This window comes from Notolepis coatsorum, assembly GCF_963971535.1.
Source record: "Notolepis coatsorum genome assembly, chromosome: 11".
Lineage (NCBI taxonomy): Eukaryota > Metazoa > Chordata > Actinopteri > Aulopiformes > Paralepididae > Notolepis > Notolepis coatsorum.
In genome coordinates this window covers 36,034,624-36,061,572 of record NC_140175.1, presented here as the reverse complement: position 1 = coordinate 36,061,572, position 26,949 = coordinate 36,034,624, and the positions used below count along the sequence as shown (strand labels likewise).

General features: G+C 42.6%; 1 protein-coding gene across 1 annotated transcript in view; it reads right to left on the bottom strand.

The window, feature by feature from the left end:
- LOC311237093 (astrotactin-2-like) overlaps positions 1-26,949 on the bottom strand; it is a gene marked incomplete at both ends in the record, with an annotated part of 729,417 nt that overhangs the window by 170,644 nt on the left and 531,824 nt on the right. Inside the window, 3 exon segments of the mRNA XM_084324899.1 lie at positions 11,817-11,954; positions 21,654-21,728; positions 23,300-23,384. Coding sequence (XP_084181025.1) covers positions 11,817-11,954; positions 21,654-21,728; positions 23,300-23,384 — 298 coding nt within the window.

The following is a 26,949-nucleotide window of genomic DNA, read 5'->3' as shown; positions in this document are numbered from 1 at the left end:
TGCATGTTCTCCCTGTGGTTTCCTCTGGGTACTCCGGTTTCCTCCCACGCCATACAGACATGCAAGTTAGGCAGGGACTACAGATGAAAACTAGCTCATTAGCTATTTAAATTGATGTGGAAACTGAAGATGTTGATTAATGTGCATTGTCCCTGGGTAAAAAATAAACATAAAACTTAAACTTAACATATTTCCCCCCGATGAATGAAGGAGGTATGGCATGTACACAACTACACATATGTCGTATATGTCGTCTGCTGTGGCCTCTTCAGGATGTGTGTGAGTCACAAGTGCTTTCATGCAGTTTGTGGTTTTCATTGAGATTGATGTGAAGCATACACAAGTTTCCAATCAACAACAATATGCCAGGGGGGGGGGGGGGGGTGAACAGTGAATGATGCTATATATACTAGAGCTGGGCTGTTAACGCTGTTACCGGTCTAAGTTAACGGCGGACTGTTATTGTGCGATAAATAAATTGACGCCGTTAATCTATTCTCAAAGTTGGGTCTCCTCTCCTCTCTCTGTCTGCACGAGAAGCGAGCCGCAGCGACTCAGCGAGCCACTCACACTCACACAAAATACACATACGGGTACTTAACACATTGTGCGCCATAAACGGCGTAAATCGTTATTGCCCGCCATGCGTTGAACGCCAACAACGGCGTACATCGTTATTGGGATCAATATTTCATTTTTTTCGCCATGGCATTCATAATTCATCCAGCCTCCCTCCGGACTGCAGCGGCACCCTGTCTGAGATTGCAACGCCTCAATACCGCCGCCTGGTGGATGGTCGGGCGAGTTACACTCACGCCAAACCGGAAGTGGCGATCGGTGCATCGAGGAAATTCCTCAGCCAGAGATATATTGTGGCGTGGATCAATATACACACTCGAGTGCATTTGGATCTCTTTCGAAACGCAATAATCGATATGATTTTGGCGTTTATTGCGCCATACAAACCGGAAATGGATCTAGGAGATCGACGTCAAATAATTGGGATATTTTTCCTCCAGTCTCATCGGCGAACGGTAGGAGGACATTAACGTTATATTCAGCCCCATTTCTTTGTTTGTAATCAGTCTGAACAATATATGAACCCATACTAAATAAAGCCGTTACTGACGATCACGGAATTATAAACGACCCCCCCCCCCTTTCCTTCACGCATGATGAAGCATAATGTATACCGATCATATACATTTGAATTTTTTAATATAGCGTGTATAGGAAAGAAACGCCAATCGATAATCTATCATAGCGTCAGGGCCTATAACTAGCGTTTTTGGAATTACAGCAGAAAAGCTTAAAAACATACTTAAATTCTCGACGGTATTAACACAACAATGTATGAATGAAAAAATATAACGTTCCCATATCCGGAACGATAGATAATCGATGTTGAATGGGCCATAGTAATGCAGATATAGCTATAATATTTAAAAAGTTATAGCCCTGCAAAGAAGGTAAACATCTCCATAGGCTTACAGCTGTGGCAAAATGGGGTTATAATGATGGGCATACTGCGTGGCAATCAATGTGTTAAGGGAGGGGCCTGTCCGTGGCTCCGTGTTGAACTCCCCCAGACCGAGCTCTGCGATCATCATGGCAGAGAGAACAAAACGAAAGTCTGGGTACACTTTACGAAAGTCGATGCCGACAACGCACGTTGCCACTAGTGCAATAAAACATTTGCAAGTAAGGGTGGCAATACAAGCAATTTGTCAAAACATCTGTTGTCAAAACATAACATTAGTCTGCAGAAATGCGCCGTTTTCGACTGCTTTGCTCGCAGTGTTCCATCTCCATCGACGTCCACTGCAGGTAAGCCAAGATACAGAGTTAGCTAGGCTAATAACGAATTGTTACGAATAGGCTAATAAATAAAATATAATTGCTTAGCTAATTGTTTAGCTACAAATATATTTGAAAGATGACAACTTTTTATAGATCGTCATTCGTCAGGCTGAGGCTGCAGCCACCATGTCCCAGCCGACCCCTCCTCCCTCTACCACCACCGGTCCCAGCCAAGCACAAAGTCCCTTCACCCTAGCAGCTAGGAAGGATGACAGAGGATAGGGTGAACAGGGCTGTGACCCAGTTTGTTGTCAAAGGCCTGCACCCCTTCTCTACAGTGGAGTCCAAGGGCTTTAGGTAACAACTAATCATTCAGTGTATATAGTTTTTTACATTTACATTTGTTGCTTATTATAAAAAGTCTATAATTCAGACACATTTCAAACATTGTTGCTGCTGTTGCTGAAGAAATAATATTTATTTATTATATTTATTTATAATTTATTTATAAAGTTATATAAAAGAACATTGCTGCTGCTGTTGCTGAAGAAATAATATTTATTTATGAAGTTATAAATAATAAAGCAATGTCGATAGTACCGAACCGTTAAGCAGTAGTAGTATCGATAGAATCCTAACGATACCCATCCCTAGGTAGAACACACATATTTTTAATGTCTTCGGCAGACTTCAAATGAGCCATTTTAATCTAGATTAACTGCAGGATTGCAGATAGATTCATCTAGATTAAAAAAATTAATATATGCCCACCTCTAATATATACACACACAGTATAGGTATATATGCAGACAGACGGGGCATCTTGATAACATGGAAAATGCATCTCTTGGACGAATAATTTCATCTTTCCTTGTCTCTGCAGCACTGTTTCTGCCTGGGAATCAATAACTGCCAACCTATTAACCTGCAATGAGTCTCCTGGCCATTTTCGTTTTCGTTTTTGAGGACTGCATACTTTTTTTGCAAACCAAAACAACATAATTTATACATATAGCACATGCATGAGCCTGGGCTCTTTTGAAAGATGACATTCTGAAGACTAAAAGTTCACTTTTAGTGCTAACGTAATAGAGTAACATAGGTCTGAACTTGAGTTGTAGAAAAACGTGTTACTAAAGTTTTTCTGTAGTAGTTAGTAGTCCAGAGGTAGTATTTCCCCAGAAGGTGGTATGGCTTAGAAATCCAGATGGAGCCATAGCCTGAAGCCTAATGTAGTGAGTTAGGAGTGATTAGGAGTGATTTTGGTAAACTGTGTACAAAGAAAAACTCAGTTTTCTCATAGACTTCAATTAATTTGGCTTCCTGTTAAAAAAAATTTAGTTGTTCACCTAGATCCCTGATTCACACATCCCCACATGGGGTATCATTGGAAGCCACACTCATTGGCTACAACGATCCACATTTTCGAGATCGGATCTAGATTGACGGAATTACTGCAGCCTGAGTCGGGAGTGGTATTTTGCGCAATACCGTGTACTTTGCACAAGCCTCAAAAACCGTGGAACGGATTTTGTCGGATTTTGTCGCTCTCGACAGTCAACAAATAAGCCTTCAATTCGATATATATATTGTATTACAAAATATGCACACCCGAGCCACTAGGGGTCGCCAAAGTGCTGGTTGCAAAAAGTGCAAAAAACTTCCCACATATGGGCTGTCGCAGCTTAAGAGAGCAACGGGTTGCAATTAGAGACCCTCTCTCCCACTATGTGTCTGGCATTGATGCGTGTGTCTGTCAGCGTGTCTGTCAGTGTGTGTGTGTGTGTGTGTGTGTGTGTGTGTGTGTGTGTGTGTGTGTGTGTGTGTGTGCGTGTGTGTGTGTGTGTGTGCGTGCGTGCGTGCGTGCGTGCGTGCGTGCGTGCGTGCGTGCGTGCGTGTGTGCGTGCGTGCGTGCGTGCGTGTGTGTGTGTACTGTGTACTGTATGTGTCTTTCGTGTTGGCTGTTGCGCAATTGCGTGTGGGGCATTTACAAATGGTCTTGTGAAGTCAGAAGTAAGATTCTTGGCTTGATGGAAATGGAAATGGATGGAAATGGAAAGTGTGTCATGTGTTTACCTGTTCATGTCTCTCATGGATTGTGTGACGTGAAAAAGAAAAAGTGTTCTGTTATATGCCACCAGGAGGCGCAAAGCCTGACAGAACTGCCTTGCAGCATTGATGGATAGCCGCAGTGCTTCAGAAATAGGTCTCGAAATCACACATGAAGAATAATAATATCAATTTGACATTCATAACTTATGATGATGAAGTTAAGACAACCTTTCTCTAGGCTTTTGAAAATGTAGGGGAGAAGCCGAGATAATTCGCTGATTGAAGCACAACTTTCCAAAAAATTATATTACTAATATTTCCCAAACAACATACACGATCATCATGATTACATATGATATTTATCTAATTATCTTCACCTAGAAAACAAACGAAAAACCTAATTATATCATAAAAAAGTGCTCAACTAGTTAATTGTAATATGCACCGTGAGAAAACTGTCTCGATCTGCAAGCCATTCGTGCTGCAGCTTGCAGCTCTTTTATAATCACATATGCTTAAGTATATTGAGTGGTTTAAGCTAAGTTATTTTGAACGTGATTCATTCATTGCGCACTAGTTTAAGAACGCACTGCCTATATTCTATAAGATCATCCATAATTATTTTTTTTAATTTTATTTATCCTTTATTTATCCAGGAATGTCCCATTGAGATACAAGATCTCTTCTTCCAGGGAGTCCTGACCAACACGGCACATAACAAGTTTCAACATAAAACAGGGCATTAAACAAAAAACATACAATTCAAATATAAATACAGAAGGTAATTTGTGCAGTGGCAAGGAGCATAATCACATCAACAATAGCATCAGGTAAAACAGTTACATGTTTCATGAAGGGCTAATCGTAGCATACCTTTAAAAGCATTTACAGTAGGAAGTGCCTCTAGACAAAGTTTTACTTGCAGCGTATTCTATAAAAAGGGAGCATAGTGGGAGAATGCAGCTTTACCAAGCTCTGACTGCATCAAAGGAACATTTAAAAGCATCCCATTTGCTGCTCGTCTGGTATTAAAAAAGCAAGTATAAAAGGACAGAAGTCTGGAGATATATAAGGGCAGCTTACCTAGCAATGACTTAAGGATAAAAATCAACATGTGTGATTGTCTTCTTTGGTACAGAGAGGACCATCCTAAGGACTGATACAAAGTGCAGTGGTGGGTGCGAGAGCCTGCACCCGTTACAAAACGTATGGCAGTATGGTACGCAGAATCCAGCTTTTTAAGCAGGGAGGAAGGAGCATGCATATAGATCACATCGCCATAGTCTAATACAGACAGAAAGGAACTCTGCACAATTCTCTTCCTGGCTTCAGATGGGAATGCAGTGGGGCTCACAGCTCGATAACCATTTATAGGCAGTTTGTGTTATTATGAGTTAACCTCTTAGCGCGCGACGGCCCGTATGCGCGGGATTCGCGTGCGTGGCATTACTTTGCTCTCATCTGTCGGCTCAGGGCTGCTTCGCCGATCATCCAATACACCGTTAGACATTTGAATTTGCCACCTTTCGATCGCCACCACACTCAACCAATTGCATGCTTCGCTTCTCGAGTTACAAGACGATATATCCGGCAAGCGTCATTGACCGGCAAGTGTCAAATGACCACCTCCGGTTCAAAGCGGTCCTGAACTGACCCTTCCGCTGATGGCGAAAATGATTGATCACCATTGTAGCCAACGAGCGTCCGCTCCGAAAGAGACTGCAGCCGACCGGGTGAGAGTGAGTATCAGAATTCATCAGAATTCATATATTAATATATTTAACATTTTAAGAATTTTATGAGCAAACTAAATTCGTTAGATTGGACATTTGAAAAGCTTTCTCCCCTCCCCTTAGAGACGAAAAGTAATTGGCCCTATAGTGTCTGAGATATTGCGTGGAATCACACGCTAACACACACACTGTATATAATGTATATTATCCTATGTAGACATAATAGATGAACTGCTTCGCAGCGTCAATGGCAGCCAGAAACACAATTAATGTAGACCTAACTTCTAACTGAGACAAGCCTTTATTTGTCAAAAAGGTGTAGCCATACCCAGCCAGTAAAAGGGACAGGCATCTTTATGGGACGGTATCTGTCTGCTAGCTAACGTCACTATGTTGGGTAATCCAAATTGTGGGATTGAGAGGGTAAAGAATGACTCCATGTGCCTATCTTACGTCAATTCTCAGGAGGATACACACGCAGGCGAGAGAAAACACAAAACACCAGGATAAAATAAAAAAGACACAAAAACCACCACTGCCTAGCAGTTGAAATCAAACACGAAACCAAAATAACCACATAAAGGGAAAGCCCTAGAAACATGTACTCCTCTACTACTGAAGGAAAACATGAAATTAACAAGCATGGACACAGGACATCAAGCCTACTTAAAGACACTGCACACCTAACATCAATCCCACACACCTGCCATGCCACATGGCAATTAACCGGTGTCTGGTGATTGACAGCTCACAAGAGAAAACAAAAAATAACTGGTGTCTGGTGATTGACAGCTGACCAGAGAAAACTCAAAATACATCCAAAGCACGAAGGGATGAACTAAAACCAAACCAACATAAACCGTTATCCAGTCAACCTTAAACATAACTGATAGTTTAGTCAAAAATAAACCAACTATTTGCTATTTCCAGCTGCAACCTTGTGATTCATAACCATGTTACGAGGCCCAGTCTGACGCAGTAGAGAACTAACCCCCACTAGTGTTCTGTAGACGTGGCGCTCGTCTCCCAGTGAACCTGTCCCTTCAGGGAACATGCAAACATTAACCCTGTAGTGCCCAAATATAGAAAAACATTAGCAATTTTCTTTTTGGACCTTACATATGTTGTTGTAGGAGGCCTCTGATGCAGAAATGAAAGGGTTTTAAAAGAAATTACATTTTTGTAAGTTTTTAGAGAAATGTTGTAACATGGCAACATTGGTCCTAGCTGACAGCAGAATTTCTGTATTTGTAGTCACATTGTCTGAACAAATATACAGAACAACCGTAAGGTTCAACCGCACTGCAAACTGTCACCAGTCGACAGCATATTCCATCACCCCACCCCCCCCTATGTCTCTCTCCCATCACTTATTACATCACTGGTTGAAACTGAATCACGCGTTTCAACTAATTAATCAGGAGCGTTATCTTAATCCTATTTGTGGGCTAAGGACGTCAGAGTAAGCGGCGATGTACACAATTGCCAGGGGAGTGCTCTGTTCCCAATTAGGCCCATCATCTGGATACACTAATGAAAAGCCCATCCGCCATGTTACATACATTATGTTAATACCACCACAATTAGTACCCTCCACATTAATGACGGAGCGCTTAGGCGCTTTATTCCTCTATTAATGTGGACGCTAAGCTCAACATGTGGATGGTGCTGTGTTGTTTAAGTAACAATGTTGTATTATCATAAAATAATGACTACAGTATTGATAAGTGCATTGTGATTTATCCTACCATGAAACCACAAGTCATCTGGCATGCGTCATGTGTGGCTGGCTGTGGTTATGGGTGGTCAGAGTGTCCAGGTCACAGGTCACAGGCTGTAGTGGATGTTATGCCAAGCTCAACGCATTATGATTATTCCAAAAATACTACTAAGAAAAGGAATTTCCTACTAGATGTTGCATAAAGTTGTTGGATGCGTGACTGTACTGCTATTGGAATGTGCAATAGATGAGTCAATAAATATATTAGGGGCGACAGCGGCTCGGGAGGTAGAGCAGTCATCTGGTAAACCAGATGTTCCCGGTTCGATTCCCACTTGTCCCGGGCAGCGTGGCAAAGTGTCCTTGAGCAAGACACTTACTAACCCCTAACTGCCACCGATGAGCAGGTTGGCACCTTGCATGGTTGCCTTTGCCGTCGGTGTGTGAATGTGTGAGTGAACACGTACAATGTGAGGAACACATTGTAAATCGCTTTGGATAAAAGTGCTATATAAATGCACCATTTACCATTTATATATTATTCTGAGTCATGTCTGAGGTTAAGACTTTAGTATAATAGCTGTAATAATAATTTTCTGACCACTAGAGGGCAACAAAGAGCCATAACCAAAAGCATTGCCTCTCCTCCCAAAACGAAAGCATCACTTTGTATTGTTCTAGCCAAAGTGATCATGGTAAATACATCACATACTGTATGAACATAACACTCATACTGGTACAATCGTGTTGTAACTCTCAGAGGTCGGAGCTGTTTTGTCATTAGGAAATATTGTGTAGTGACAAAACATGGAATTATATTCTACTTCCACTTCAACATTAGAGGTTGAGGTACTGGAATGCTGGTGCCAGGACATTGTGTTTTACTAATGTTCAGAGTGTCCAGGTCACAGGTCACAGGCTGTAGTGGATGTTATGCCAAGCGTGAACATTGGTAAAACCAAGGAGCTGATCGTGGATTATAGGAGAGGACAGCAGGAGACACACACACCACTGATGATAAACGGGGCTACCGTGGACAGGGTGAGCAGCTTTAAGTACCTGGGGGTCCACATCTCAGAGGATCTGACATGGTCAACACACATAGACACAGTCGTAAAAAAGGCGAAGCAGCGCCTCTACCACCTGAGACAGTTAAGGAAGTTCAGAGTATCGGGGAAGATACTCCAGTCCTTCTACTCCGGAGCTGTAGAGAGCATCTTGACTGGAAACATCACTGCCTGGTATGGAAACAGCACGGCACAGGACAAGAAGGCCCTACAGAGAGTGGTGCGCTCAGCCGAGCGTACCACGGGTATTGCACTACCTCCCCTGCAGGTTCTATACAACAAGAGGTGCAAATCCAGAGCCTGCAGAATAATGAAAGACCCCCACCACCCCAATAACAGCCTGTTCCAGCTGCTGAGGTCAGGCAGACGCCTGCAAACCCCAGCTACTAGGACAGAGAGGCTTAGGCTCAGCTTCTTCCCCCAGGCCATCAGAGCCTTGAACAATGAACACTGAGTGCCACAGAACACTGATCTATCCACACACAAGCACACATGAGCACACACACGACACGCACGCTGTGCACGCTCACACACTAGCAGCCACTTTAACACTTTAACATGAGCAGACACACACTCATGCCGCACACGCCCACACTTATGGCCAAAAAGGAAAGGTCACTTTAAATTAGTATAACAACAGTAACAGTGTATTGCTCTACCTAAGCTACCTAGCATGTCCTATATGCCCTGTAAATAACTATGTACAGATACCGAGATGTCCCACCATGTTACCTGTTACCTGTTACCTGTTTATTGCACAATGTTGTTTTTTATTGGATTCTATTACATGTTGTACCACTGTATTGCACATCGTTGCGGGCAAGACCACACGCATTTTATTGTATACTTGTATGCCGTGACAAATAAAACTCTTGACTTGACTTGAACAAGTTAAGAATATGTGACTGTTCTGCCAAATGATGCAATATATCAGCTGTTAACAACAATATATGATGTTCTGGCCATAGGTATTAGAACACATGTACAGAGACAATACAGCTCAATATGTCGCTGCACCTAATGTAGGTTCATGTATGAAAATAAAAACACATATATTAGAACATGTTCAATAACAATCAATGCAGCTCTAGTCAAAACTGCATCCAGTCACAACTGCAAAGTAAAACCACATCCAGATGACACAGGTGTATTGGCAATATTGTTTTGTTACAACAAGATGAGAGCCCACATTGTGTGTGTGACTGATTTCCCTGGCCAGTGCTGAGATTAACCTGGATAAACTGTTAGAGAAATATATTACCATTTCATCTGCACGGACCATGCAGCATTCTCGAGAACTGCTCCTCCGATCGAATTCACACTCAACACTGCACCCCCCCATGTCCTCAGCAGCACCCCCACTGAGTGTGAAGTCTATCGGATGAACAGGCCATCAGGTTGCTCAACGAACAATAACACTATGCAACAACCATCAAAAGCACTCACAGCACACACATCCACACACACACACTCACTTTAAACAAACAACTCACTGCAGCACCCACTCTACACACTTTAGAACACCTAAACACACTTTATATTTATTGGCAAAGAATTTGCACTACAACTAGGGATGAGTACCTTTCACATTTGAACCGATACGGTACCGGTACCTGTGAATCGATACCGGTACCCAACGGTACCTTTTCTCTGTACTTTAGTCTCAAAAAAAATTATTTACCTACCTGAGTCGTGAAAAAAATAATCCAAACTTCAAATAACTACAATTTCGACCGTTTTCGGCTTGCCATTGCTCCAACTGCTTTGTTGTTGAATCGAGTCAAATCCTAGGTAAGCATATATTGTGAGTGTGAACGTTGACATAAAAAATAATTTTTTTTTTTTTTTTTTTTTTTTTGTATCTCACTTGAATCGATACTCGGTAGTACCGACGTGTTTCGGTTCGGTACCTCAAAAGTACCGAATTCGGTACCCATCCCTAACTACAACCCATACCTCAGTACAACTTACTGTAAATTGTACCTAAATTGTACCTCATCCCATTTCTGCTTTGCACTATATAGTATATTGTAATTAGTATATTGTATAGTATATTGTATGGTAACTCAGTTACTTCTACTCTGCATTGAACATTGTACATATATACATACTGAACACTTGTGTCTACATACGTGACTTCTATTTTATACTTGCTATACTTATTTCATTTTATACTTATCCTTTTGTCTAGCACAGTCTCTGGAGCGTAACAGAAAGAAACATTTTGTATAAAAGTATTCTGTACTTCTGTATGACAACTAATAAAGAAACTTGAACTTGAGATGTGAAAGACAGACACTATAGTGCCACTCGGAGTTAGAGCTTTGGAAGTACATAGGTTTCAGCATTTATTGCTGGGCCTGTACATATTGCTTTTCCATTAGTGCTATGACCAGAGCTGCAGGTATCCCATATGAAGGACAGCATGGGTTATACTGAGAAAGAACTCTAGCAATTGACAACATCATTGTTAAAAGTAGGAGAATATGGCTAGGGATCCAAAAGGTTGTGAAGTTACCCTTTAATCAGGATCAAATTCCAAACCTTACAGATATTATTAATGTAAACAAACCTTTGACAGCCCCGAGATAGAACACATGCTATTAAGAACTCTACTAGATAGCACAGTCAATCAACTACTGAGTGAAAATGGTATCTCCATTCCTGCATTTCCAGTTTCTGGTGGTGGAAACCCATTTGTTTCCATTCAAATTACAGATTGAGGTGCCCTGAAACCCCTGCCTCTGGAAACACAAGGACCCCTGCCCCTGGAAACACAAGGACCCCTCCTGGCCTAGGATCGAATCCCACCAAAAACGCTCAGCTTTCCAACCGTCTCAAGAAATAACCTTTTCTCCTGTGTGTCCTCTACCCTGTCTCTCACTCAGCTTTCCAACTGTCTCAAGAAAGAACCTTCTGTCCTGTAAATGGTAAATGGCTGCATTTATGTAACGCTTGTATCCAAAGTGCTTTACAATTTGTTCCTCACATTTTACCCACTTACTCACACATTCACACACTGATGGCTGAGGCAACCATGCAAGGTGCCAACCTGCTCATCGGGAGCAGTTAGGGGTTAAGTGCCTTGCTCAAGGGCACTTCGACACGTGTCCCCTACTCTGTCCCTCACTCAGCTTTCCAACTGTCTGAAGAAAAAAATATTTCTCCTGTGTGTCCCCTACTCTGTCCCTCACTCAGCTGTCCAACTGTCTCAAGAAAGAACCTTCTGTCCTGTGTCCCCTACTATGTCTCTCACTCAGCTTTCCAACTGTCTCAATAAATAAAACACACAATACTAAAGGGAATAGTTTGCCCACTTTCCCTTTTAAAAGAGAAACAAAGAACAAGCCTTAAAATAATAAAGTCCATTACTGTGAGGCCCCCAGACTGCAGTGGTAGCAGGGGGCCATTGCGTTGTGTCAGTTGAGCTGAGTAGAGACTAACCTGACATCACCGGGGTCTTCCGTGACCAGTACGTCGGTCTTACAGCTGGCGATGGGGTTGATTGACAGCTCCATCGGTGGCACCACGAAACTCTTGCTGACTGGCAGCCACAGACCCTGGCCCAGACTGTAGGATGACCTGGGTTGGCACAGAACGACTGTCCTCGTTAGAAACACAGCAGCACACAATACACATACATAAACACTAAGAGAAAGACACACATATACACACACATGCAAGCAGGCACACACACACACAAAGGTAGGCAGACAGGCAATCATGAACGGATACACACTGAAAAGTGTGCACGGACACACAAGCATGTAAAATCACAGGCACCCACATGCCTACATGCAGAAGCCCACATACACATGCAGATATACTATAGTAATATGTACACACACACACACACACGCACACACGGACACGCACACACACACACACACACACACACACACACACACACACACACACACACACACACACACACACACACACACACACACACACACACACACACACACACACACACACACACACACACACACACACACACACACACACACACACACACACACACTTGTGGACACCCAAATACACACGTTATCATATGAAGCCACACATTTCACCGTAAATTATGTGTATTTTATTGTGACAATTAATAAACAAACTTGAAACTTGAACATGAACTTGAAACAGATACACACAAACACAGACACACGCAGACCGAGAGAGTGAACGACAGTGTAACGTCTCCCTTTAAAGAGTCAGCACACCGGTGACTGATGAGGGCCTGCCCATTTCACAGCTTGCTGCTTCTAATGATGACCATCATTCATAACCACATTCATAATCCATAGTAGTCTCATGATGTGTTTTGCCATACAATATGGCGCAGGGCCACAGCTCATTGGCCACGGCTGTCATTTATTCATAACCACCTGCTATTTGATTACAATCACCTGTTGTTTGTGACCAATGCTATGAATAGAACAGTATACTCACTGACACCTTCCATCGACCGTATTTGTATTTAGAGTAATATGTGGCCTGTATGATCAGAACCAGTATACCATATACAGTAGATATACAATCTTTGTGTTTAGAGTAATATGTGGCCTGTATGATCAGAACCAGTAGAAGGCATGATGGCCTAGAGGTAGAAGAGGCTGACCAGTAACTGATCCCTGTCACTGGTGGGAGGGTGTGTTCCAGCTATGAGCTGGTGACTGAATGGTGGCTGGTATTAGATATACGGTGCCCACCATTATGCCTACTTTAAGCAAGGCACTTAATCACAAAACTGCTCCAGGGGTGCAGCACCTCTGTGTGGACTATATGTACATGATCTCTTATATATATTGTTTAATTGTTTTAATTGTTTTAATTTACCTATTATTGTATTATATTACTTATATAATTTTTTAGTTTTTTAGTATTTTTTTTAACTATGATTGAAATTGTACATTTTAAATAGTTTTGTGTTTCATCCTTATGCATTTGGGTCTCTCTTGGAAATTAGATCTTGATCTCAATGTGACTTGATTAAACCTGATTAATCAATCAACCTGATTAAATAAAGGTTCATATTCTGCTTCTTTATCAAAACCGCGTGCACACCGTTTGAGGTGACGTTCTATCTAGGGACTTTCCGGAGGATACTGTAGGCGGAAGGAGCCAAACGCATGGAGAGAGGTGGTCGGACGGCACACGGTTTCATCCAGACTGTCCCCAGAGACTTCCACTGTCACCAAAGCCCCCAAACAGTGTCCCGAACAGTAAACAGGTCTATTTACACATCGCAAAGAAGGCAAAAACAACACATCTGCAATAACATAAACAACTTAAATATTAAAAACAAGTAGGGAGCATAGTGTTGGAGGTATTTTGCAAACGCAGTGGGGCAAAATCTGAGAAGTGCCTCTGTTGTACAGAACATACAGTAATAAGAGAATAATAAATAGAATACAATTAAATATAGATTATAAATAGAGTATCGCAGGGTGGAAAGAACATCTTTCATGTACAGGATATACAGTCGGTCTGTGTTAGTTAAGTTAAGTTATTTATTTATTGTTTACCCAGGGACAGTGCACATTAATCAACATCTTCAGTTTCCACATCAATGTAAATGTGCCAGAATTAGCTAATGAGCTAGTTTTCATCTGTAGTCCCTGCCTGCCATGCATGTCTTGAGCATCTTTAACTATTCAGTTGAGGATGTGATGATATGAGAGTAATGTATTGTTGTAGCTGCAGGATGTGAGGGCTGATGGGGAGATTCAGTTCAGCTGTCAATGAAGGCCACAGCTCAGGAGAAATAAACCGTCCCTGTGTCTCATTGTTTTAGTCACCACAGCTACTTCCCTGTAGAGCTTGTGAGACGTGGTGACCAGGGTGTGAGGGCATGATCTAGCTGGCACGCCTCCAGGTCCTGGAGTTGCAGAGGTCCTGGAGGGCTGGCATGTTGCAGCCAATGATCCGGCAGGTTGCATTTCTCAGGAGGTGCAGCCTCTGGTGAGGCTTTTTTGCGGTAGATTACACTTAAATGTGGCCTCTAAATAGGCTAAATTGTACTTAAGACTGTAAGACCTTGAAATGCAGGATGGTGGGGTAGAGAACAACAATATGGCCCTGGTTACTTCAAATTGAATTGTTTCCACCATATAGCGCTAACCAGCGGTAATTGAATAACATCCAACCATTTTCCATAATGCCTCCTCCATCTCGTTTATGGCTGTTAATCACCGAATGTTAACTCCTATCAAGGATCTGCAGTGTCACCGCTGATAGAGCAGCAAATGTTCTCTGAAAGGACTGGGTCGTTAGCTTGCACTAAATGTATTTATCTCCTAATGGAGAGGGAGATAGGAAGTGATCAGCAGCTCCCTATTCCCAAGGATGAACCAGGACTATGGTGTCCATGCGGTATTAGCATCTCACAACAGAAAACTTAAATAACCCACAGAAATGTTGGCAGACAATCAAATCCTTATCCCCACACTTTGTCTCTTCTCTCTTTGATTAAGTAACAAACAATACCACAACACAGGTCCCACTTGAATATGAGCCCCCATCACATAATAAATTTAATTTTCAGCCCTTCTCTATTGGTGAAGTGCATAAAGCCCTTAAGAATTTGAATCCTAAAAAACGGGCTGGGCCAGACAAACTGGATCCCTATTACTTAAAACGTTCTGATGATTTTATTGCAGAACCTCTAATTTATATTTTTAACTTAACCCTGACTTGTAATGAAATACCCAAGATTTGGAAAAAGGCTCATGTTCTACCCCTGTTAAAAGGTGGTGAGCCTTCAAACCCCAACAACTACAGGCCAATTTCTAATTTGTCAGCTTTAGCCAAGATACTGGAAACTCTGGTAAGTAATCAGCTGAAGGAGTTCTTATATAACAATGCTATTTTATCTTGTGATCAATCTGGTTTTAGAAAATGTTAAAAAAAAAAAAATATATGATTTTTACTGAATCCAAAACAAAGGTGCCTTGTCTTGCCTCTATACACACATCGCAAGGCATTCCAATTCAGATTGTGTCGATTTTTAAATACCTTGGCGTTTTACTTGATGACAGCTTGTCTTTTAAACCACACGTTGAAAGCCTGGTCAAGAAGCTAAAAGTGAGGTTGGGTTTCTTTTTCAGAAACAAATCATGATTTTCTTTTAATGCAAAGAAGCAACTAGTTGCTGCCACTTTTTTACCAGTATTAGATTATGGTGATGTTTTATACATGAATGCCTGTTCCACCTCACTACACATGTTGGACACTACTTACCATGGTGTATTAAGATTTATTTCTGGATATAGATCACTTACCCATCATTGCACTCTGTATGCTAAAGTTAACTGGTCGTCCTTGACTGCCCATATACTGTTTAATTGGTACACCTTCATTTATAAAGCAATTATTGGTCAGCTCCTTTTTTACCATCACATCAAACCCATTTTACAGCTTACGATCCCAGGACTATTTATATGCCTCAGTACCCAGAACCCACACAGAGTTTGGCAAAAGGGCCTTCATGTTCTCTGCTGCCTCTGCCTGGAATGGACTTCAAAAAACTTTGAAACTGCAGGCCCTCACTACCATATCTGATTTTAAAGTTCAAATTAAGGGCATTTTAAAGAATGAGATGGGAGAATGTCGCTGCTTCACTGCATAATGTGGTGTTATATTTTATATTTTTAACCTGACCTTCTCTCCCCAGCAACCTCCTGCAAAGCCTCACCTTCCATCCTCTTTCTACCTTTTTACCCTACCCTCCAATCTCCCCCAATCCCATTCAATCTAGTTTGCTGCAGCTCAAATGTATCCCCTTGCCCCACTTTGCCTTTTATGTCTATGTCTGTGTTTTGTGTATTTTGTATGTTTGTTTTTGTTTTGCTGCCATTTTGGCCAGGTCTTGCTCGAAAAAGAGATCTTTGATCTCAAGTGACTACCTGGTTAAATAAAGGTTAAATAAAAAAAAATTAAAAAAAAATTAATATGACCACCAGTGATGTAATTTGGGACATTGGACCCTTGTGTTGTGTTAATTACAGCACTATGAGATGATGTAGATGAAAAAATAGCAAGACACAGTCTTATAGGGACTGCTACCATATCATTGTATAGTGCTGTAATTAACGCAACACAAGGATTAAATGTCCCCGATGACATCACTGGTGGCCATATTGAAACTCATTAACATAATAACTCGAACTACATGCATGTGTGCAAAACGGTTTAACGGATTTAAATATTGTGAGTTAAAATAATAAGGCCCCGCCTATACCCTGCTTGCTTCTTTTATTTTGAGATTATTATATTTTTTAAATAGCTGAGGCAAAATGTCTTTATTTATTTGTGATGATTATAATTGCTAAATAAACATTCTGGTTCATAACATGAATCAATTTGGTCTGGTTCAGTTTTATACAATATCATTTATATAATTTAATCGAATATCGACATTATGCAAAAAGATATTGTGATATCAAATTTAGGCCATATCGCCCAGCACTAGTGCCCCTTTACGCGTAAAGAACAAATAATCGGTGCGTCACGACACACATACTATACTGTCAGGGACCAGGTACGAACTATGGGGGGTCTTTGAGGTTCTCAGAGCCCATAATTGATATATGAGACCCTCTGAAATACTCAACAGCAAAATGAAAAGGTTTCTGGGGGTTGAAATATCCAAATAGTTTGGGGCAGCCATAAGTTAGTTAGACTGTGTGCTTGTTGACCAAATTGCATGCTGAATAGTCGATCCAAGCGACCAGACACAATAAAAATAATAGCGTTGCTTGTGCGAGACCATCTCCATCACTGGACACGCTCTCTGCCACATACATCTCTCTCTCTCTCTGCGTGAAATGACAACATAAGTAAACATTATGCTTACTATGGAAGCATACTCACGTTGCACAGCCTGGCCTCATGACCTACCAGCAAAGTGGCAAAATGTGTGATAGAGCGGATATTCAAGAACTGTGAATCCACTCTAACTTGAATCCAATCTGACCGTAATGGATCGAAGCACAGACAAACACACAGTGCAGCAACGTTATGTTACCAACATTGTTAGAAGTCCATATAAAGTCCAGACCACAGACCAACAATACAAAGCTTTACTCGTATTGTCCCTGAATGTCCCAAATGACAAATCTGACTGTCCAAAGTAAAAAGAGTAAAAAGAGTCAAACGAGTAAAAAGAGTAAAAAGAGTAAAAAGAGTAAAAAGAGTAAAAAAAAAAAAAAAAAAGCCCCGGGACGACGGCACAGCGTTTACTGTCAAGCTTCATTCATTCAATATTTATTTAATCTTGACAGATCATTGAGATAAAGCTCCTCTATGGCTGTGAATCATGGACCCTGAAGTCCAGCCTGCAGACGTCTCTGGACGGATGCTACACCAGAATGCTGCGTGTGGTGCTGAACAGCGACCAGAACGAGCACGTAACCAACAAGCATCTGTACGGGGGACTACCAAGGCTGAGTGACAAGGTGGCATCCGGGAGGATGCAACTCGCAGGTCACTGCCCCCGACAACAGGAACTTCCAGCTAGCAAGCTAGTGCTCAGTTCTCTGGGAGCCAACGCACAGGCGCCGACCAAGACGACGTCCCACGCCAACATACGTGGACGTACTGAGGAAGGACGCAGGAGTGGAGAGCTCTACGGAACTGGCCGGATGTATGGAGGACAGGCCATGTGAGCGGCGCGGGGAGCGGAGCGGGCGGTTTTGACGTGAGCGAGGAGTGGGTTTTAAAATGGGTCGGCGCAACGTCCGGAGCGAGAGTTCTCCTCCGCTCCAATCCACTCCAGGCCGCTCACAGTGGTTTAACACTGATGTAATATACATGTAGTACAATGCCAAAGCAACAGATGGCGATGTACAAACATGAAGGCCATTTTCAACCAATGAGAAGGGTGAACCTGTGATATCCTGTTCAGGCTTTGTCACTCACATTCTGTTAGAAAAAGTTTTGACGCCATTGTTGTTGTCGTTAGCTTACATGCTAACGTTAATGGCAGCGACCATAGCAGTGTGGCTAGGCTAGCAATCATCGCTTAATAGAGCTAGTGAATGGATAAACAACGTTATTTAACATTGCAGAATGGGTACAATTACAATGCTGCTCAATACAAACAATTGTTAAGGGGCCCAGGGGGTGTAGACTGTTGTAGTTTGAGCTAATTTACACCATGCTTAAAAAAAATTAAAAATCTGCCGAGTGATGTGGCGCGGGGAGCGGGGAACGCTCGATTCAAGGTGAGCGGTGAGCGAGCGGAGAGCGACTTGGGGGCGGGGTCAACATGAGCGATTAGCGGAGCGGACCAAGCTTTAAAGAGCGAAGAGCGGATTTCTCGCCCGCGCCGATCCGCTCACGTGGCCTGATGGAGGACCGATTGGAATCTCCGCTGGCGAACTCATCTGTGGACGACCAAATGAGGAAGCTCTCATTTACAATGACATCGAGAGGTACAATGCACAATGCAAAAACAATATAGAAACAGAAAATGCAATCACTTCAACTATTTGAAGGAATTAAAACAGCTACTGATTGAGGTCAAATGGTTGGCTATTATATTTAAACTCACCAATGGATACTAAAGTATTGCGTTTTAAAGTGCTTTGCAAAACATTCCGTGTGTCGGGGGCACAGAAGCTAAACGCAGATTGTCCTAATTCAGTGCAAACTCTGTGGACCTTAAGCTTGAGCCAATCAATCACCAGAGCGAGTATGATAGGGTCCAGAGTCCCAGTCCAGTAATGCAGTGATGTAGGGTGGAATATCATTAATAATGACTTCATACAGAAACAGATGCCAATTAATGGTATGTCTCTCTACCAGATAGGATCACCCAACCTTATAGGATACAATGATGGGTACCATAACTGTCATTGGTAATAAAGGATATAATCCAAAGGCTTTAGAGTGGAAACTGCCTATATGTCTATAAACTATGTCCATAACCCAAAACAGAAATAAAAATAGCTTTGATATATACTTATTTATATAAATTTTGCTCTTTGTCAGTACCATCTAAAGACCCTGACCTGGATGCATAGACAGGAACAGTACAAATCACACGCCTCATCAATACCCACAGCCACTCATAAATCATGCACTATCTCTCTCTCTCTGAAAATGAATACAAGACATCTTAACTCATCCAGTGCCATCGCTTAATGAGCCAGGGGGCGCTAGAACCCCATCGCTTTAATCAATGGGGAGACTGCGAGATATGCGAGTGCTTAAAATATATCTTATATTATAGCTATGGGCCTAATACACCCGTCGATTGTCAGTGAGTTGCTTCCAGTCAACATGCACAAAACAGATTGTTTTATCATCTGTACATTTCCGTTTATACCGTTTTGAATATGAGTATAGTTTTGGTGATTCTTAGTAATCCCAGGAAAATACTTAATAGCGTTTTAGTGGAATACACTAAACAAATTGTAATTTTTCGCCTGATTATCGAATCTTCCTGAAATCAACGCTAGATTATCATTATTATCCTTCCTCGTGCATACATGAAATGGCCCTCGTAGCCCGGCGCTCCCCTCCCCCCCACCTCCTGCACCCAATGGTAAACAGCCACACACACACACACACACACACACACACACACACACACACACACACACAGACACACACACACACACACACACACATACACACACACACAGACAGCTTCGATCGCGGTAGAAAGAAATATCAGATCAACGCAAGATGTTATATATAGAGTCCTTACCTGGTCTCTGATGTAATGCAAAAAAAATTATCCAATTATCTGATCGCCATTCCAGTTATCCACAGCGATACTATCCCTGACTTTACCGAGCGTTACACATGAACAGGCGGGCGGGGTTAGTGTCCCATGCCATCCCATGTAAAGGCCTGCCTCGACTGAGTATTTAAACCCCGCCCGCACGGCTCAGATTGGCCCAGAAAAGAAACTACACCATTTCTAATAGAGTGCAATACCGGCTGGAAGGTGTAGGTGGCGGTATTTGCCCTTTTGCGAGCTCAGACCCATTCCCAATGATAACATCAGGCTGGATGGATGAAAATTAATGGATATAGCTAATCAAATAAATAACGATTAAAACCCGACTTTTCTCGTGATTGGCGCTGAATGAGTTAAGGGGTCTTTTCTCCCCCTATAAACTTGTGACGTGGAGTCGTTTGAAGATGGGGACTCTTGACAGGGGATACAGACAGGAAAGCAATGTGAGTCTGGAAAGGGCCAAAACAAATTATTTCCAAAAAAGGTAAACTTTTCAGAAAATCTGCAATTTTCTAATGTTTATTATACATTTTTTCTCTTCCTTTTATTTATGATTTACTTGAATGGCTTCCGTGATCCTTAGGGTCAAACTTGCTCCAAGTCCTCCTTTCACTTCTAAAAGAAAAAAACATGTCCGTGTCCTTGGGTGAAGAAGAGGAGGCAACCTTAGCCGTTTCAAAAGGAAATAGATAGAAAAATAAGAAAAAACGCCAAATACCACAGCTGAGGGGGGGACAAAGCTACCCAATTTAGGAGTGGACAACTATAAGGGAAGTGGGTGCAGATGGGGCCACTTCTTTGAAGGGCACAGCTGGTGGTACCTGCACAGGGTGGTCCCTTTGTGCCAGGCTTCTCATTCTGGAAAATGTCAAGAGAGGTATGACCTCGTCAAGCGAGGGGGCTGTCACAAAGACTGACAGTAAGAGCACTTGAAACAGGACTGTGGCTGTGACAGCAGGATGGCCCCGCAGGCTGCTCCCCTCACACAGGAGACCGCGATAAGAGACCGCCCCCCACACCCCATGTGTGTGTGTGTGTGAGTGTGTGTGTGTGTGTGCTTTTCTGCAGGTGTGAATAAAGATGCTAACATAGGCATAAGTGCATGCACACACTCGCACACACACACAAGTTCAAGTTCAAGTTTCTTTTATTGCCACACGGCCAGGCCGGTGGAACACACACACACACACACACACACACACACACACACACACACACACACACACACACACACACACACACACACACACACACACACACACACACACACACACACACACACACACACACACACACACACACACACACACACACACACACACACACACACACACACACACACCTACACACACACACACACACACATGCACACACACACATACATGCACACATGTGCACACATTTTCACACTGATCTACTTTAACACCCACACATACCCCCAGCCCATCCCCCACCCCCCTCACACATTCCCCCCCAGGCCCTGGTGCACATTCCCTGGAGATGGCCCTGGTGCCGGCAGCAGCTGTCCTCACCTGAAGATCCTCTCCGGGGCCTGCTCTCCTGTAACTAGGTCATAGCCTTTCTCCAGGTTTGTGTACGGCCACGGCCTGGGGACAGGACAGAGAGTGAGAGTGTCAGGACTGTCACACATGTGTAGCTCTAAAACCGACGCCACTGTATCATATTCACACGGTGGCCATTTTGCTGTTACGTCATGCTCAGGTTTGGAAATAAATCCCAACCTGAACATGACACAAGAGCAAAATGGGCACTGTGTGAATAATGGTAATGATAGTGTGTGTAGAGAAGACGGCATGTAAAGCTGGCGTGATTACCAAACCAAGCCGCATTTCTCGTAGACGCTCTCCGATTGGCACTGACTGACGCTCTCTGATTGGCCACTGACGCGTTTGCCCAATCCGTGACGAGCTGTGTCTTTGCCCATTTTCCATGTCAAACAACCTGCAAACTACCTGGCGTTCTATCGCCATGCTCTAAGACAAACTCTAACCTTAACCAACTTCGAAAGAGTGCCTAAGCTTAACCGTCGAAAGGACTTGCCGTCACGCTCTAAGACAAACTCTAACCTTAACCAACTTCGAAGAGTGCCTATAAGCTTAACCAGTGTAGAAACAGGCGTCGGCCAATCAGAGAGCGTCTCCGAGAAATGCGGCTTGGTTTGGTAATCACGCGTAAAGCTGGGATTGTTGGTTTTTACTGTTTGGATAACATTGTAGGAGGCAAACATAACTGTGGGAGAAATGAACATACATGTAGCTGTTATGATGCTATTTCAATATCACTGTATAGGATGTTCTACGTACTGTATGTAGCATACATGTGTATTATGCTACAGTATATTGTTCACATGTGTTTTTCTTTAAAGGTCAAAGCATCAACATTACAGGTTTAATTTGATATGGAGAAGATTGGACATCTTTACAAACTGGCGAACAGTGATTTCATCTGTGATTGCTGAGGGGTGGGACTATTGATTCAATTGATGACCGAAGAGATTTGCATAACGATGGAGGGGGGGGGGCATTTTATTGGCCCAGCTGCTGGCCTAATTAACATGCAGGGTCAGAGGCACGAAAGAGACGTACACTTGACTGAGCACACACAGGGAGGTGATGAATATATCTGTCTCTGTCTCTCTCTCTCTCTCTCTCTCTCTCTCTCTCTCTCTCTCTCTCTCTCTCTCTCTCTCTCTCTCTCTCTCTCTCTCTCTCTCTCTCTCTCTCGCTCTCGCTCTCGCTATCGCTCTCTCTATCTCTCTCTATATATATATAGTTATGTAGTTATGTAGTTATGATGAATTGAAAGAGGGGGACCCTGATGTAAACAAGACGAAAGTATTTCTCTGGCCTGCATCCCCTTAACAATTGTGTGTATTGAGCCGTACTGTATCGTACCCATTCTGCAATCTGTTAATAACGTTTTCAATCAATCAATCTATCAATCTCTCTCGCTCTCTCTCTCTCGTCAATACTACTCCCCTATCTCTCCCTTTGTTTCTCTCATCAAATCTCTCTGTCACTTCTCTCTCTTTTCTCCACCTCGTCTATCTCCCTACCGTACCTCTCCTGTCTCCCATGTGCACCCCCCTCTCTCCCACTAGCTTTAGATGACGCGGGGGGGAGGGGGGCTTACAGACGTAGGAGCTGACACGACTCACCCTTCGTTGCGACCCCAGTCACTGCGAACACAGAGGTGTTTATGCACAGAGTCCGGGGAGTAGCCCTCATAACAGCTGCATTCTCCTGTGTGTGTGAGAGAGAGAGAGAGAGAGAGAGAGAGAGAGAGAGAGAGAGAGAGAGAGAGAGAGAGAGAGAGAGAGAGAGAGAGCGCTGAGTGACATACAGTATATATTCATTTATCCCCAACAGCCGAATAAATTACCCCCGCGTGTTGCTCGCCCCCGCCCCTCTCATCCATCAGCACCCGAGGCCAGCACAATAATCAGCTGGCATGCAACTGGCTGATGCCTGGCAGCTACACCTCTCAGCACCCTCCCCCACCACCCTGGACCCCGCACTCGCTCCTCAGCCTACCTTGACGGTTTGACCGCTATTGGTATTCTGCGTAGACATCTACTCTGAAGGCTGATGAAAGGCTAACTGTTTCCAAGCGCTGTCTCGCCTCCGTGACTATCAAAGGCAATCTTTTTGAAGGTGTTTTATAAACACCAACGTCTGAACGTTGCCCTTTTCGGCTGGCTGTGACTGAGGACTACTTTGCTGTTTACCTAGTATATTTCCAGTAAGTATGTATTTAGTAATCTTATGAGGTGTGGGAATCAGCAGAGAGTGACCCGAGAGGCTACCGAGAGTGTCACGATATACGCCAGAAAATATATTTATCTATTATTAAAAAGAGTTGCACTACATTCATACCTCAAGTTTTGTACCTCATTTCTGCATTGTACCTCACTGTTACCCATTTTACTCTCTATTGTATATTGTATATAATGTATATTGAACATTCCTTTACTTACTTTTTAACCTACTTCTTAATTACTTTTTTACTTACTTTATTTTTTACTGTATGAAGCACACTCTCAGGGGCTCCTACAGAAACAAGCATTTCAACGTAAAGTATTCTGTATTTTATTGTGACAAATAATAAACAAACTTGAACTTGAAACAAAAACAATACTATTGTGATTGCTAGAGGTTTGTGTAGTTCTCCTTCGTCCAACATGGCTGCCTATAACCATTCATAACCAGTGATGCCACAGATTACTTGTAATTACTGATTACTCCTTTAAAAAGTAATCCATGTTACTTTACTGATTACTTGATTATCAGAGTAACTTAGTTACTTTGAAAGTAACTAGGTTACGAAGTCGTCGTCGTTCCCCCAACAGTTTTTTTTAAACGCTTTATTGAAAGTGCATAAATTGTTTTTAACTTGTTTCTCTGCACATAACGTAAATTGTTAAACTAGTGCTTCAGCTTCTGTACCATCAAGTATGGTAAAGCAACAGTCTATGATGCTCACAGCATTAGAGCAGCCAGCCAGTGGTTGTACAAAACCAGTGTATCTATTCACATCTAACAAATGCAGGCTGAACTATTCAATTATATCAACTGTAACTATTAAATTGTTTTTATAAATGTCTCTCTATAAACATACAATCAGTCTCTCTTTAACATGTAAATTAACTGTAAATCTGGCAAATAAGAGCTTTTGCTCTGCCACCATCAAATATACATTAATCAATAGGGAAAGAAACAGTCTCTCTCTTTTGCTGTTTGGCTGGCCTCCGAGTCCTCCTGTACGTGAATGAATGAATGAATGAAAACTTTATTTAACAGATTGCTGAATGGGTACAATATACAGTACGGCTCAATACACACAATTGTTAAGGGGATGCAGACCAGAGAAAGACGTTTGTCTTGTTTACATCAGGGTCCCCCATTTTCAATTCATAGTCGAAGCGTCGGCTAGTGTTGTGATTCCAGATGCTTTCAATGCAATTGGATGTGCTGTTTTTAGCGGTAGACAGTATTTTGACTGAGGCTACGTTTAAACGAGCGTTTTGGGGTGGAAGTCTGAACAGAAACCGCAAAAGTCTTCTTGCGGTTTCACTTCGTTTAGACAAGCGTTTTGTAAATGAATTCTCAGACGAACATAACAACGGAGCCCTGCTGTCACACGATTGGCGCATATGTCACATGACGTGCTGTGAAGACCCGCCCTACTCTGCCTCTGATTCGCAGACTGTGGATGGGGAATGTGATTGGGCCAAAGCAGAGTCACTCACAGACAGAGAGTCCAGTCACGCCGCGGGGACACATTCTTGTGTAACCCTTTCACTGCCACCCCACGTCACTCCATAATAATAATAAGAAAAACAGCTCAAAATGTATTTTTGACTGTCGAAAACGAAATAAAATACTGCATTCCGCCTGCATTATGAATTTATGATGAGATAGTAACGAAATAGTAACTCACAGCCAATTGGACAAGTAACTGCAATCAGATTACTGGCTTTTAAAGATTAACGCGTTAGATTACTATTTTCGGGGAAAGTAATCAGATTACAATAACGCGTTACTTAGTAACGCGTTACCGGCATCACTGTTCATAACCAACCAAATCAAAAGAAAAATCATAATATCAGTGTAGTGGTAGAGTAGGTAGCATGCTATTGATGTTCCACTGTGCCTTGCTTTCAAGATCCAGTAATAAGACACAAAATTTGTATGTTTTTGTTGATATATTTATCATATCAACACATAGAGTAGCAACTGTGTTTTGCACATAGCAACCGTTGTCTCTTTCATTGCCATGTACAAAACAGTGGTTGCTATGTTACAGGCAGCCATGTGGGAAAACAGAGAACAAGGCCTGTGCAATTCTGTGCAAGGCCCCCTATTGTCCGTGGAACGTTTCAAGTTTCTTTATTAGTCATACAGAAGTACAGAATACTTTTATACAAAATGCTTCTTTCGTTTGGTATTCTACATTGTTGATGTGTCACTCAACTGTTTTATTGAATTGAATTGAATTGAATTGAAAACCTTTATTTATCCCAGAGGGGAGATTCAGATGTCCATAACAGCAATTTAAAAACAGTAAAAACAGTTAATGGAAACAGTTAATACATAACATACACGTATTAGTATGTGTTAAAAACAAGATGGACAAATACATAGGGATAAAAAATAGGGGTAAAATAGAACTAAAAGTGGTGAAAAGAAAAAGAAACAAGTCCAATCATGATGTTAAATAATTAAATTAATTGGTTACAGTCCACAACCCAGCTCCTCCAGTCCACGGCAGTTAGCCCGCCCTGGCCCTGCCTGGTTGTGGAGCCTGATGGCCACCAGCACAAAGGACTGCCCGAAGCGCTTTGTGGTATGTCGGGGGGGGGGGGGGGGGGGGGGGGGGGGTAAGTATGTGGCTAAACGTGGACCGCATTGCGGTCAGCTCTTCATGGAGGGGGTGGCAGGGGTTCTCAAGGATAGCATACAGCTTCCTCTTGCTCCGCCGATGGTCTACCACCATCTCCTTCGTCTTGCTGATGTTGAGCTGTAGGTGGTTTTCATTGCTCCACTCTGTGAAGCTCTCCACCACAGCTCCTCCTCGTTGTCGTTGGTGATGTACTGTAGTCATCAGAACACTTTTGTAGATGGCAGTTCCCGGAGCTGAAGCGGAAGTCTGAGGTGTACAGGGTGAATAAAAAGGGTGCCAATACAGTTCCCTGGGGGGCACCAGTGTTGCAGATTAGCACGTCCGAGTGACACCCCCTGCAGTTTGACAGACTGTGGTCTGCCAGTGAGGTAATTGAAGATCCAGGCCACCAAGTCGTCCTCCACC